At 40.2% G+C, this 14,252-nt stretch overlaps 1 protein-coding gene across 1 annotated transcript in view; it reads right to left on the reverse strand.

Moving 5' to 3' along the window:
- Nucleotides 1-14,252, reverse strand: part of LOC139749440 (uncharacterized) — a 360,449-nt gene that overhangs the window by 32,829 nt on the left and 313,368 nt on the right. Inside the window, exon 12 of the mRNA XM_071663349.1 lies at nt 2,064-2,189. Within this exon, the coding sequence (XP_071519450.1) occupies nt 2,064-2,189 (126 nt within the window). The remainder of the gene's footprint in view (nt 1-2,063; nt 2,190-14,252) is intronic.

A 14,252-nucleotide genomic window follows, 5' to 3' on the forward strand; every position in this document is an offset into this window, starting at 1 on the left:
CTTTCTCCTCATGCCCAGGTGCATATGCACCAATAATCACCCATCTCTCTCCATCCACTTTCAGTTTTACCCATATCAATCTAGAGTTTACTTTCTTACACTCTATCACATACTCCCACCACTCCTGTTTTAGGAGTAGTGCTACTCCTTCCCTTGCTCTTGTCCTCTCACTACCCCTGACTTTACTCCCAAGACATTCCCAAACCACTCTTCCCCTTTACCCTTGAGCTTCGCTTCACTCAAGAGCCAAATCATCCAGGTTCCTTTCCTCAAACATACTACCTATCTCTCCTTCTTTCTCATCTTGGTTACATCCACACACATTCAGACACCCCAATCTGAGCCTTCAAGGAGGATTAGCACTCCCCGTGTGACTCCTTCTTCTGTTTCCCCTTTTAGAAAGTTGAAATACAAGGAGGGGAGGGTTTCCAGCCCCCCCGCTCCCATCCCCTTTAGTCGCCTTCTACCACATGTGAGGAATGAGTGGGAAGTATATGTCTGTGTATGTATATGTTGAAATGTATAGGTACGTATATGTGCATGTGTGGGTGTTTATGTATATGCATGTGTATGTGGGTGGGTTGGGCCATTCTTTCGTCTGTTTCCTTGTGCTACCTCACTAACGTGGAGACAGCAATTAAGTATAATAAAAAAAAATACAAATACACATACCTATATATACATACACATGTACATATTCACACCTGCTTGCCTTCATTCATTTCTGATGCCATCCCACCCCACAGGAGACACACTCGCCATCCCATAAGTCAGCAAGGTACCATCAGGACACAGACAATGAAAGCCACATCCCCTCACATCCATACACGAGCTGTCATATGTAATGCACCAAAACCACAATTCCATTTCCACATCCAGGCCCCACAGACCTTTCCATGGTTTACCACGAAAATTTCACATGCCCTGGTTCAGTCCACAGATGCCATGAAAGTAAAATACTAAATGAATATTATTTTTTTTTTTTTTTTTCCCGCTGTCTCCCGCGTTTGCGAGGTAGCGCAAGGAAACAGACGAAAGAAATGGCCCAACCCACCCCCATACACATGTATATACATACATCCACACACGCAAATATACATACCTACACAGCTTTCCATGGTTTACCCCAGACGCTTCACATGCCCCGATTCAATCCACTGACAGCACATCAACCCCGGTATACCACATCGCTCCAATTCACTCTATTCCTTGCCCTCCTTTCACCCTCCTGCATGTTCAGGCCCCGATCACACAAAATCTTTTTCACTCCATCTTTCCACCTCCAATTTGGACTCCCTCTTCTCCTCGTTCCCTCCACCTCCGACACATATATCCTCTTGGTCAATCTTTCCTCACTCATTCTCTCCATGTGCCCAAACCATTTCAAAACACCCTCTTCTGCTCTCTCAACCAAGCTCTTTTTATTTCCACACATCTCTCTTACCCTTACGTTACTTACTCGATCAAACCACCTCACACCACACATTGTCCTCAAACATCTCATTTCCAGCACATCCATCCTCCTGCGCACAACTCTATCCATAGCCCACACCTCGCAACCATACAACATTGTTGGAACCACTATTCCTTCAAACATACCCATTTTTGCTTTCCGACATAATGTTCTCGACTTCCACACATTCTTCAAGGCTCCCAGAATTTTCGCCCCCTCCCCCACCCTATGATCCACTTCCGCTTCCATGGTTCCATCTGCTGCCAGATCCACTCCCAGATATCTAAAACACTTCACTTCCTCCAGTTTTTCTCCATTCAAACTCACCTCCCAACTGACTTGACCCTCAACCCTACTGTACCTAATAACCTTGCTCTTATTCACATTTACTCTTAACTTTCTTCTTTCACACACTTTACCAAACTCAGTCACCAGCTTCTGCAGTTTCTCACATGAATCAGCCACCAGCGCTGTATCATCAGCGAACAACAACTGACTCACTTCCCAAGCTCTCTCATCCCCAACATATATAAATAAATAATAAATAAATAAATAATAGAATAAGAAGCACAATCACAAAAATATTAAATAATTCACAAGAGTTACTTACCAAGTAATCTAGTTGTTGTGCTTCCTGCAGCAATGGAAGCTGATCGATCATGACCAACTGTAGGTAGCTTTGTGCACACAACTCTATGTGCACCTATATTTCCTAATGTGTAAATGTTGCTCTCACCTGGAATCAATACATAATTAGTTAATTCACTAAAGATTCATACATTCATCAATCTATGAAAAGTTTCAACAATATTTATGTAATGTACTTAAACTGCAAGAAGTTTTTAAATCATTGCAACACATGCTTCTTCTACTTCTAATATGTTTAATTCTGATAGTTCAAGTCAGGTAATAGAATGTGTACCTAAGGAAACTTTTCTATTAATAATGCAAGATAAAATTCTATCTCTGAGCCAAAGATAAAATTATGAAAATAATGGAAAGGGAGTATCAAACAAACTAGGAAATTCTAATAGCAAGTAGTAACCTTATAAAGGGTAAGCAAATAGTTGTTTTCAGCTTGACATATTATGTACAAGTATTTTTCTCAAAGATCTCAAACATGCAACAAGCAGGCAAAATAGTCATGCATACTACATGTGAAGTTTGCCATGAAACTTAACTATTTTCTGGAATAGGAAACATCAATGCAGCAGCCTTCAAAATTATTTCTCAGTACTGGCAATATCCCAATGCAATTTACAAGTAAAATGAGTCCCAAGTATATGACTCATAATCACTTGGTTGTTATGTGCTACTGCATGCACCAATGTTAAACATGCAAAGTTTTTCATGGCCTTGTTGATCTGTAAACACTGCATCCACATTATCATAAGCACAAATTCTCCTACATCATTTCTGCAATGATGTATTTTCTACAATCATATTTACAAAAACTTCAGAAATATCAATATTTTTCTTTATCACTTGTTTGCCATTTCCTACACTGATAAGAAACAACTGAACCTAACAGGAAAAATTTTCTCTTGGTTCCTTCCTGTGATCCTTCTTTGTGAAGTAATAATACAAAAGAGAAAAATTTCCTACCCCTTCTCCCACTCCTCTTAGTTGCCGTCTCTGACAGGCATGGAGATACCTGGGTAGTATTCTTTCTTTCTCATTCCCAGGGAAATTTAGCTTCATAAAACTGATAATCTATTAATCATTTCTAGGTCATCCTAAATTTTCTGGGAACAGACAGATTACTAATCCACTGAGACAGCACATGATTAAGAGTTTCAACATTTAGAAATATCCATACCACTAAAAGAGATTTTCCATTTATAATGAATAAACAAATCACAAATAAAATTTCCATGGAGTCTCCATCTGTACCTCAGCAACAGACTGTACATGCAGTCCTTTCTTTCTCCTTTTGTTACTATATATTTATGGTAATACACTTCCCATAATTATCCCAGGGGGTAGGGGAGAAAGAATACTTCCCACGTATTCCCTGCGTATCGTAGAAGGCAACTAAAAAGGGAGGGAGCAGGGGGCTGGAAATCCTCTCCTCTTGGTTTTTACTTTCCCCCAAAAAAAGAACAGAAGGGGACTAAGTGAGGATATTTCCTCTAAGGCTGTCCTCCGTTTTTAGTACTACCTCACAAGTGCGAGAAATGGCAAACGTGTGAAAACAAAAAAAAATTCCCATTTTAATCAAATATATGTCCCAAGCACAACCTTCGCCAGGCATTTCACGACAATTCATTCCAGTTTACTTTTACATGTATTTACATCTCCATTCTTAAAGGTATTCCATAATCTCTCACTACAGACCCAAACCTTTGGAAAACTCTCCTCTCACATCTGCAATATATAAATTTCTCATATGCAAACCAGGCAGTGAAGTGGAACTCCATGTATCTTCTATCTATCTGCATATTACATATAACTGCTTCCATCACAGAACTGTTAAGAATAGGAAATGTGAGGGCTTCAATATCCTTACCATCTATGGAAAGAGTTCAACAATTCCTTTATTGTTGGGGGATATATGATTTACAGTTGTGTTATTTGTATGTTTATGTCAAGTACCAACTGTATTGTGAAAATTGCTGATCTATAAATGATCTATGTATACTTTACTGTTAAGCTGTAAAGGTGGTAGGTGCATTGGTAGACCAAGAAGGGATGTAGAAGTAGAGGCTGAAGGCAAGGGTCCTATGTATTGACACATGTCGCACCAGGTATGCTGTGCTAAGTCTGAGTTGGCATCAGTTTGCAACAGTCCATTTTTACAGGTGAAAGGGAAGGAGAGTGTACTTGTTTTGCTCAGTCTGCTCATTATTTGTAAGTACTGTGCTGTAACTTGAACTAGCTTAAAGGTGATTATGGATAACTGTTTATAGAGAGATGTGCCTTGTAATGAAAAGAAGCTTGGAAGTTAATGTTCCTTTTGGTTCTGTTACAATGCATCACACAGTTATCAGGGTTAGATTCCATCAGTACCAAGCATTACACCCCTACCCCACCCCTTTCAGCACACAGACCAATAAATCTTGTTACAAAACTGAAGTTTATTTGGGTCACCCTAATGGTGACCTATGGTGTATATCAAAATCTCTTAGTAGATGATCTCAGTAGAGAATGTTATGTCTTCATGGCTGAAGTTTGGGTAGTCAAAAATGTTTATAAAGTTTGCACAGTTAGGACAGCAGAAGATGACATAAAGGAATATTGTAGCAGTTGGGAGACAAATCTTCAGCAAAAAGATGTCAAAGATGATTCAAGGTCCTCATGGTAGGTAACAGATGTGCTGGTGCTGGAATGAGCAGAGACTTCACCTCTAAAATGATATGAGGGAAGATAATTACTCAAAATATAAAAGAAATTATCATCACTCCAAAATACCTAAACTCCTTGAAAACTTTTAACACTCTGGCATACTGATGATGCATATAACGTAATACAAAAAAATAACACTTGCATTTTGATGAGACTACATAAGGTATCCACTTTCAGAATTCACTAAAAATCCACTTTTGCATCACTTGATGTGTTAGACAGTTTAACCCTTAAGTGCTGGATGACTATAAAAATTGCTCTTGATGTGGACAGAAAAATAGGTTTTCAAACTTTGTTCCCCACAATAAACAGGAAGGAATGCACATACAAGTAAAGGATATGTACAATAAGTGAGCCAACAACTTATTGACCATGGTATAGTTAACAAATAAATCCAATGGCACAAGGTGACAGAGAAGTATGAAAGAAGTGGAGGAAAAGCTGGGAGGCAGCCTCTGACACAAACTCAGTTGTGAATCATTGCTATTTATGAAAAAAAAATTATGTAAATATATCCCTGGGGATAGGGGAGAAAGAAAACTTCCCACATATTCCCAGCGTGTCATAGAAGGCGACTAAAAGGGGAGGGATTGGAGGGCTGGAAATCCTCCCCTCTCATTCTTAATTTTCCAAAAAAAGGAACAGAGAAGGGGGCCAAGTATGAACAGTATGAAAAAAAATACAAAATATACGAACATATGAGCTAACACAAACAGAAGTGAGATAGTCCTAAGGATAATGCTTAATTCCCTTGCCAATACCATTCACACATTTCTCTTTTCTCTTTCACTAACCACGTTACCTCTTCATCCCACCACTCACTATCCTCTCTAATCTGCCCACCTCCAACCTTTCTCATGCCACATGCACCTTTTGCACTGGGAAACTTGTGTGAGGAAATACCAGGAGAGATTGAGTGTAGAACAGCAAAAGGCAACAGCAAATGACATGAGGGGAGTGGGTGAGGAATGGGATGTATTTTGGGAAGAAGTAATGGCTTGTGCAAAAGATTCATGTTGCATGAAAAAGGTGGGAGGTGGGCAGAATAGAAAGGGTTGTGAGTGGTGGGATAAAGAAGTAAGGTGGTTGGTGAAAGAGAAAAGAGACATTTGGATGATACTTGCAGGGAAGTAGTGCACATGACTGAGAGATGTATAAAATAAAGCAGCAGGAAGTCAAGAGAAAGGTGCAAGAGGTGAAAAAGAGGGCAAATGAGAATTGGGGTGAGAGAGTATCATTAAATTCTAGAGAGAATAAAAAGATGTTTTGGAAAGAGGTAAATAACGTGCGTAAGACAAGAGAACAAAGGGAAACATCGGTGAAGGGGGCAAGATGGAAGGTAATGATGAAATGAGAAGGTGATGGAGTGAGTATTTTGAAGGTTTGTTGAATGTGTTTGATGACAGAGTGGCAGATATAGGGTGTTTTTGTCAGAGTGGTGTGTGAAGTGAGAGGGTCAGGGAGAATGGTTTGGTAAGCAGAGAAGAGGTAATGAAAGCTATGTGTAAGATGAAATCCAGCAAGGTGACGGGTTTGGATGGTATTGCAAGGGAATTTATTAAAAAAGCAAGTGACAGTGTTGTTGACTGGTTGGTTAGGATATTCAGTGTATGTATGGATCACAGTGAAGTGCCAGAGTATTGGTGGAACCATGCATAGTACCACTGTACAAAGACAAAGGAGACAAAGGTGAGTGTTCAAACTACAGAGGTATAAGTTTGTTGAGTATTCCTGGGAAATTATATGGGGGGTATTGACTGAGAAGGTGAAGGCATGTACAGAGCATCAGATTGGGGAAGGGCAGTGTGGTTTCACAAGTGGTAGAGGATGTGTGGATCAGGTGTTTGCTTTAAAGAGTGTATGTGAGAAATATACTTAGAAAAGCTGATGGATTTGTACGTAGCATTTATGGCTCTGAAGAAGGCATATGATTGGGGTGATATAGGTGCTTTGTGGAAGGTTTTAAGAGTATATGGTATGGGAGGTTGGGAGGTAAGTTGCAAGAAGCAGTGAAAAGTTTTTACCAAGGATGTAAAGCATATGTATGAGTAGGAAGAGAGGAGAGTGATTGGCTCCCAGTGAATGTTGGTTTGCAGCAAATGGTGCATGATGCCCCCATGGTTGTTTAATTTGTTTATGGATGGGGTGGTTAGGGAGATAAATGCATGAGTTTTGGAAAGAGGGGTGAGTATTTAGTGTGTTGGGGATGAGAGGGCTTGGGAAGTGAGTCAGCTGCTGTTTGCTGAAGATAGAGTTCTGGGGGCTGGTTCGGGTGAGAAACTCCAGAGGTTGGTGACAGAGTTTGGTAAAGTGTGAGAAAGGAGAAAGTTGAGAGTAAATGTGAATAAGATCAAGGTCATTAGGTTCAATAGGGTTGAAGGATAAGTCAATTAGGATATAAGATGAATGGAGAAAAATTAGAGGAAGTTAAGTGTTTTAGATATCTGGGAGTGAACTTAGCAGCAGATGGAATCATGGAAGCGAAAGTGAGTCACAGGGTGTGTGGGAGGTTAAAGGTTTTGGTAGCGATGAAGAATGGGTGGTAGGAGATAACATATCTCGAAGAGCAGACTGACATTCACTGGGAACCAATCACTCTCCTTTCTTCCTACTCGTACCCATGCCTTACATCCTTGGTAAATACTTTTCACTGCTTCTAGCAACTTACCTCCTACACCATAAACTCTTTAGACTTTCCCCAAAGCATCTCTATCAATCCTATCATATGCCTTCTCCAGATCCATAAATGCTACTCATTAATCTATCTGTTTTTCTAAGTATTTCTCACATACATTCTTCAAAGCAAACACCTGATCCACACATCCTCTACCACTTCTGAAACCACACTGCTCTTCCCCAATCTGATGTTCTGTACATGCCTTTACCCTCTCAATCAATACCCTCCCATATAATTTTCCAGGAATACTCAACAAACTTATGCCTCTGTAGTTTGAACACTCACCTTTATCCCATTTGCCATTGGACAATGGCACTATGCATGCATTCTGTCAATCCTCAGGTACTTCACCATGGTCCATATATACAGTGAATACCCTTACCAACCAATTCCTGATGCCTGTTCCCCAGGAATTCTAATCAAGGGGTTGCCTACGGCAAGAAAGTCTCCACTTATCCCTGTCCTTACGTACCTCCCACAAATACACCATTCCATGTATTTTTCCACCATATCTCTCCATCTGGTACTGAAAATCATACTATCCACAATATTAAAATATTCATTTGACAACAAAGGGAACATGATGATATTCCTGGGAAAGATCAAGATCGAATCACTTAAAAACATGAATGGATGAATCAAATCTCCATGGCAATGTTAAGTATGGAAGGTGGACAAAAATGAAAATGGTCTGAAGCATTCATATATCTGGAAAAAACATGCAGAGTGAACCAGTCACAGATATGGAAGTTTTAGAAGCTTATGATACAGTATGGATTTCTACAGAGAAAGGAGTGCATCTGGAGGTGCTAAAAGGCCAATTTATAAACTCACTGTCAGATATGAATATTAGAATAATGCTTTGTAATGACATGGATTTTCATTGCTCTTACTGATGAAACACAAAGTAATTATGATGGCACGACATGCAGGTTGATCACCCTTTTCTAGACAGACTAAAAGCAAAAAGTGAAGGAGTTTAAACCCTTATACTTCTAAGGACTGCAAAATAGAGGTTGAGGTATGAGATACTGCCAAGAGACAGTATGCAGGAGCATTAGGGATAGTCATGGGCATCATCAATACAAGTGTTTAGGATACATTTTCTGAGAAATCCAAGTGAACGTAGAAAAGCAGGTAAAAAGAAAAATCAGAAATATGAAAAGGAAAATATTGTAAATAGTACAGTCATATGCAAAGAAGACTGACTGTTCTTGTGATGTGGGTGAAGGGAATCAACTGACATGGGATGAAAGACAAAGAGAATAAAGTATAAGAGTGAAGCAAGATGATAGAATCAAAGGACTAGAATTAGTTTAGAACTTTATTAGATGGAGGAATTATGTGCATAGGGGAACAGGTATGTAACTGTAGTAATCATATGACACTAATGCTTAAAGAATCTGCAAAGACCATTGCAATTTACAAATAGAAATGAGGTATCAGACAAAGATAGAGAAATACATACATAATTCAGAATTTGTAACACCATGATTTGTAATCTAACTCACAAAAATAACAATAATCACTCCAATATTAACAAAAGAAAATAAATTTGTCATAGCTGATATTTGGATACAAATTTTGGACATAAAAAAGGTCCATTTCACAAGCTTTAACTTATACATACTTAATATCATGTAAACTAAAAGCTAAAACACAGATGTAACCATCCACCTGAATAAGTAGACTACCATGCTCTACCATGCTCAGGATGCCATGCACATTACCGTAAGTACCACCTGGAAAGAAAGCAGTCGAGGAAAATTTAATAGGTTAGTAGGCATACTGATAAGAGTTAAATGACCTTAAAAACCAGGATGAAGGGAACCTTTGGGAATTATCTAGCATTAATGGGCTATATGCATATCACTAAGGTGTCACAACCATAAATAACTGAAATCATGGAACATCGACTACATCTGATGGATGGGGGGACAATGATCAATAATTCATATCTTGACTGATAAATTCCTAAATCAAAACTAAGTATCTGCTGCATAAGTGATAGATTATTTCATCTCTTAGGTGATAGTACTGTATTTTTCTACCTTTCTAGTTTTAATGCTTCTTCCTACTAAAGTCAAATGCATTCAAAATCAATCTATCTACCCAAATCTTTGATGTCCGTTCCCTCCAGGAACTCCCTTAAAGGGGTGGCCACACCAAAAGTTGCCATAACTGTTGAATCTTAGCCTTTAATGCCATACCCTAGCAGAAGGCAACATTAGGGCAGTGTTCTCAGAATCTCCTACCTAATGTTCCTACCAACTAATTCTACCTAAAGTGTCAACCTCACATTCCTGCCCAATGTTTCAGTTAAAATGTTACAACTAAAACATGATACAGAATCCTTATTTGCACAGTGCTTTAATGGTTGGACCGTTAACTCCTGGCTGATAAAAGAAAATTTTGCAAACAGAAGAGAAAGAATAATTCCCCGCATTTCGTAGAAGGGGACTAAAGGGGGCAGGAGCAGGGGGCCGAAAACCCCCCTCCTTGTATTTCAATTTCTAAAAAGGGAAACAGAAGAAGGAGTCAAGCGAGTCAAGTGGGGAGTGCTCATTCTCCCCGAAGGCTAAGACTGGGGTGTCTGAATGTGTGTGGATTTAACCAAGATGACAAGGAGAGACAGGTTGTGTGTGGATTTAACCAAGATTACAAGAAAGGAGAGATAGGTAGTACGTTTAACAATGTGGTATACTGGGGTCGATGTGCTGTCACTAGACTGAACCAGGGCATGTGAAGCATCTGGTGTAAACCATGGAAAGGTCCGTGAGGCCTGGATGTGGAGAGGGAGCTGTGGTTTTGGTTAATTGCACATGACAACCAGAGACTTGAGTGTGAATGAATGTGGCCTTTTTGTCTGTTTTCCTAGCGCTACCTTGCTGAAGCAGGGGGTAGCGATGCTATTTTCCTGTGGGGTAGGGTTGCAACAAGAATGGATGAAGGCATGCAACTGTACAACACTGTAAAATGCTATCTCTCCTGGTACTTCCTTACACAAGTCTCCTTTCCAAGCTTACTTACTCTCATCACTCTCTTCACCCCAACATTCTCTCTTCTTTTTTGAAAACCTCTACAAATCTTCACCTTTGCCTCCACAAGATAGTGATAGACATCCCTCCAGCTCATCCTCTCAGCACATTAACATCTAAAAGTCTCTCTTTTACATGCCTATCAATTAACACATAATCCAATAATGCCCTTTGACCATCTCTCCTACTCATGTATGTATACTTGTGTAAGAATACTTCCCATGTATTCCCAAAAGTCATAGGTAACCAAAGAGGAGGAGAGGGGTCTGGAAACCCTTCCCTCCTTGTATTTCAATTTCTAAAAAGGGAAACAAAAGAAGGAGTCAAGCGGGGAGTGCTCATCCTCCTCGAAGGCTCAGACTGAGGTGTCTGAATCTGTGTGGATGTAACCAAGATCTGAAGAAAGCAGAGATAGGTAGTATGGTCGAGAAAAGAAGCCTAGATGTTCTGGCTCTGAGTGAAACAAAGCTCAAGGGTAAAGGGGAAGAGTGGTTTGGGAAAGTCTTGAGAGTAAAGTCAGAGGCTGGTGAAAGGACAAGAGCTAAGGAAGGAGTAGCACTACTGAAGCAGGAATCGTGGGAGTATGTGATAGAGTATAAGAAAGTAAAGTCTAGATTGATGTGGGTAAAGCTGAAAGTGGATGGAGAGAGATGGATGATTACTGGTGCTTATGTACCTGATCATGAGAAGAAAGATCATGAGAGGTAAATGTTTTGGGAGCAACTGAGTGAGTGTGTCAGCAGCTTTGATGCACAAGACCGGGTTTTAGTGAAGAGTGATTCAAAAACGAAGGTTAATAATTTGGCAGTTGAGGGTATAATTGGTATACATGGGGTATTCAGTGTTGTACATGGAAATAGTGAAGAGCTTGTGGATTTGTGTGATTCATTATACATAATCTCTGTTCCCAGCATCAGCAAGGTAGCGCTAAGAAACAGAAGAATGGCCCATATATGCAAATATACATACATATCAACATATACATACATATACATACACATACACAGACACATACATATATATACACATGTACATATTCATACTTGCTTGCCTTCATCCATTCCACAGGAAACACCATCGCTGCCCCCCACTTCAGCAAGGTAGCACCAGGAAAGAGACAAAAAAGGCCACATTCGTTCACAGTCAGTCTCTAGCTGTCATGTGTAATGCACTGAAACCACAGCTCCCTATCCATATCCAGGTCCCACAGACTTTTCTATAGTTTACCCCAGATGCATCACATGTCCTGGTTCAGTCCATTGATGGCACGTCGACTCCAGTATGCCATATTGTTATAATTCACTCTATTCCTTGCATGCCTCTCACCCTTCTGTATGTTAAGGCCCAAATCACTCAAAATCTTTTTCATTCCATCCTTCCACCTCCAATTTGGTCTCTTACTTCTCCTTGTTCCCTCCACCTCTGATGCATATATCCTCTCTGTCAATCTTTCATCACACATTCTCTCCATAAGTCTAAACCATTTTAATACACCTTCATCTGCTCTCTCAACCACACTCTTTTTATTGTCCTCAGACATTTCATTTCCAACACATCCACCCTCCTCCATACAACCCTATCTAAAGCTCATGCCTCACAACCATATAATATTGTTGGAACCACTGTTCCTTCAAACATACCCACTTTTGCTCTCCAAGATAACATTCTCTCCTTCCACACATTATTCAATGCTTCAAGAACCTTCACCCCCTCCCCCACCCTTTGACATACTTCCACTTTCATTGTAAAGTTGTTTGTGAAAGAGAAAAGAGGAGCATTTGAATGATACTTGCAAGGAAGGAGCGCTAATGACTGGGAGATATATAAAAGAAAGCAGGAGGGGGTCAAGAGAAAGGTGCAAGAGTTGAAAAAGAGGGAAAATGAGAGTTGGGGTGAGAGAGTATCATTAAATCTTAGGGAGAATAAAAAGATGTTTTGGAAGGAGGTAAATCATGTGTGTAAGACAAGATAATAGATGGGAACATCGGTGAAGGGGGCAAGTAATTACAAGTAGTGATGAAGTGAGGAGATGGAGTACTTGAAGGTTCGATGAATGTGTTTGATAATATAGTGGCAGATACAGGGTGTTTTGGTTGGGGTGGTGTGCAAAGAGAGAGGGGTCAGGGAGAATGGTTTGGTTAAGAGAGAAGGGTCAGGGAGAATGGTTTGATTAAGAGAGAAGAGGTAGTGAAAGCTTTGCGGAAGATGAAATCCGGCAAGGCAGTGGGTTTGGATGGTACTCCACTGGAATTTATTAAAAAATGAGGTGACTGTGTTGTTGATTGGCTGGTAAGGGTATTCAATGTATGTATGGACTATGGTGAAGAGCCTGAGGATTGGCAGAATCCATGCATAGTGCCACTGTACAAAGGCAAAGGGGATACAGGTGAGTCTTCAAACTACAGAGGCATAAGTCTGTTGAGTATTCCTGGGAAATTATAAAGAGGGGTATAGATTGAGAGGGTGAAGGCATGTACAGATTATCAGGTTGGGGAAGAGCAGTGTGGTTTCAGAAGTGATAGAGGATGGGTGGATCAAGTGTTTGCTCTGAAGAATGTACGTGAGAAATACTTAGTAAAACAGATGGATCTGTATGTAGCATTTACGGATCTGGAGAAGGCATATGATAGGGTTGGTAAAGATGCATTGTGGAAGGGCTTAAGAGTATATGGTGTGGGGCAGAAGTTGCTAGGAGCAGTGAAAATTTTTCATTAAGAATGAAAGGCATGTATAGGAGTAGGAAGAGAGGAGAGTGATTGGTTCTCAGTGAATGTTGGTCGGCAACGGGGGTGTGTGATGTCCCCATGTTTGTTTAATTTGTTTATGGATGGGGAGGTGAGTGAGGTAAATGCAAGAGTTTTGCAGAGAGGGGTGAGTATTCAGTCTGTTGGGGAAGAGAGGGCTTGGAAAGTGAGTTGTTGATCACTGATGATACAGCTCTAGTGGCGGATCCAAGTGAGAAACTGCAGATGTTGGTGACTGAATTTGGAAAAGTGTGTGAAAGAATAAAGTTGAGAGTAAATGTGCATAAGAGCAAGGTCATTAGTTTCAGTAGGATGGGGGAACAAGTCAATGGGGATGTAAGTTTGAATAAAGAAAAATCGGAGGAAGTGAAGTGTTTTAGATATGTGGGAAAGGACTTAGCAGCGGATGGAACCATGGAAGTGAGTCACAGGGTGGGGGAGGGGGCAAAAGTTCTGGGAGCAATGAGGAATGTGCGGAAGGAGACAACATTATCTTGGAGAGCAAAAATGGGTGTACTTGAAGTAGTAATTCCAACAATGTTGTATGGTTATGAGGCATGGGCTATAGATAGGGGTGTACAGAGGAGGGTGGATGTGTTGGAAATGAAATGTTTGAGGACAATTTGTAGTGTGAGGTGGTTTGATCGAGTAAGTAATGAAAGTGTAAGAGAGATTTGTGAAAATATGAAGTGTGGGTGAGAGAGCAGAAGAGGGTGTGTTGAAATGGTTTGGACATATGGAGAGAATAAGTGAGGAAAGATTGACAAAAAGGATATATGTGTCAGACATGGAGGGAACAAAGAGAAGCAGGAGACCAAATTGGAGGTGGAAGGATGGAGTGAAAATGATTTTGAGAGATTGGGTCCTTAACATACAGGAGGGTGAGAGGCAGGCAAGGAATAAAGTGAATTGGAACAATATGGTATACTGAAGTCAACGTACTATCAATGGACTGAACCAGGGAATGTGGAGCACCTGGGGTAAACCATGGAAAG

The sequence above is a fragment of the Panulirus ornatus genome, chromosome 1 (assembly GCF_036320965.1).
Source record: "Panulirus ornatus isolate Po-2019 chromosome 1, ASM3632096v1, whole genome shotgun sequence".
Lineage (NCBI taxonomy): Eukaryota > Metazoa > Arthropoda > Malacostraca > Decapoda > Palinuridae > Panulirus > Panulirus ornatus.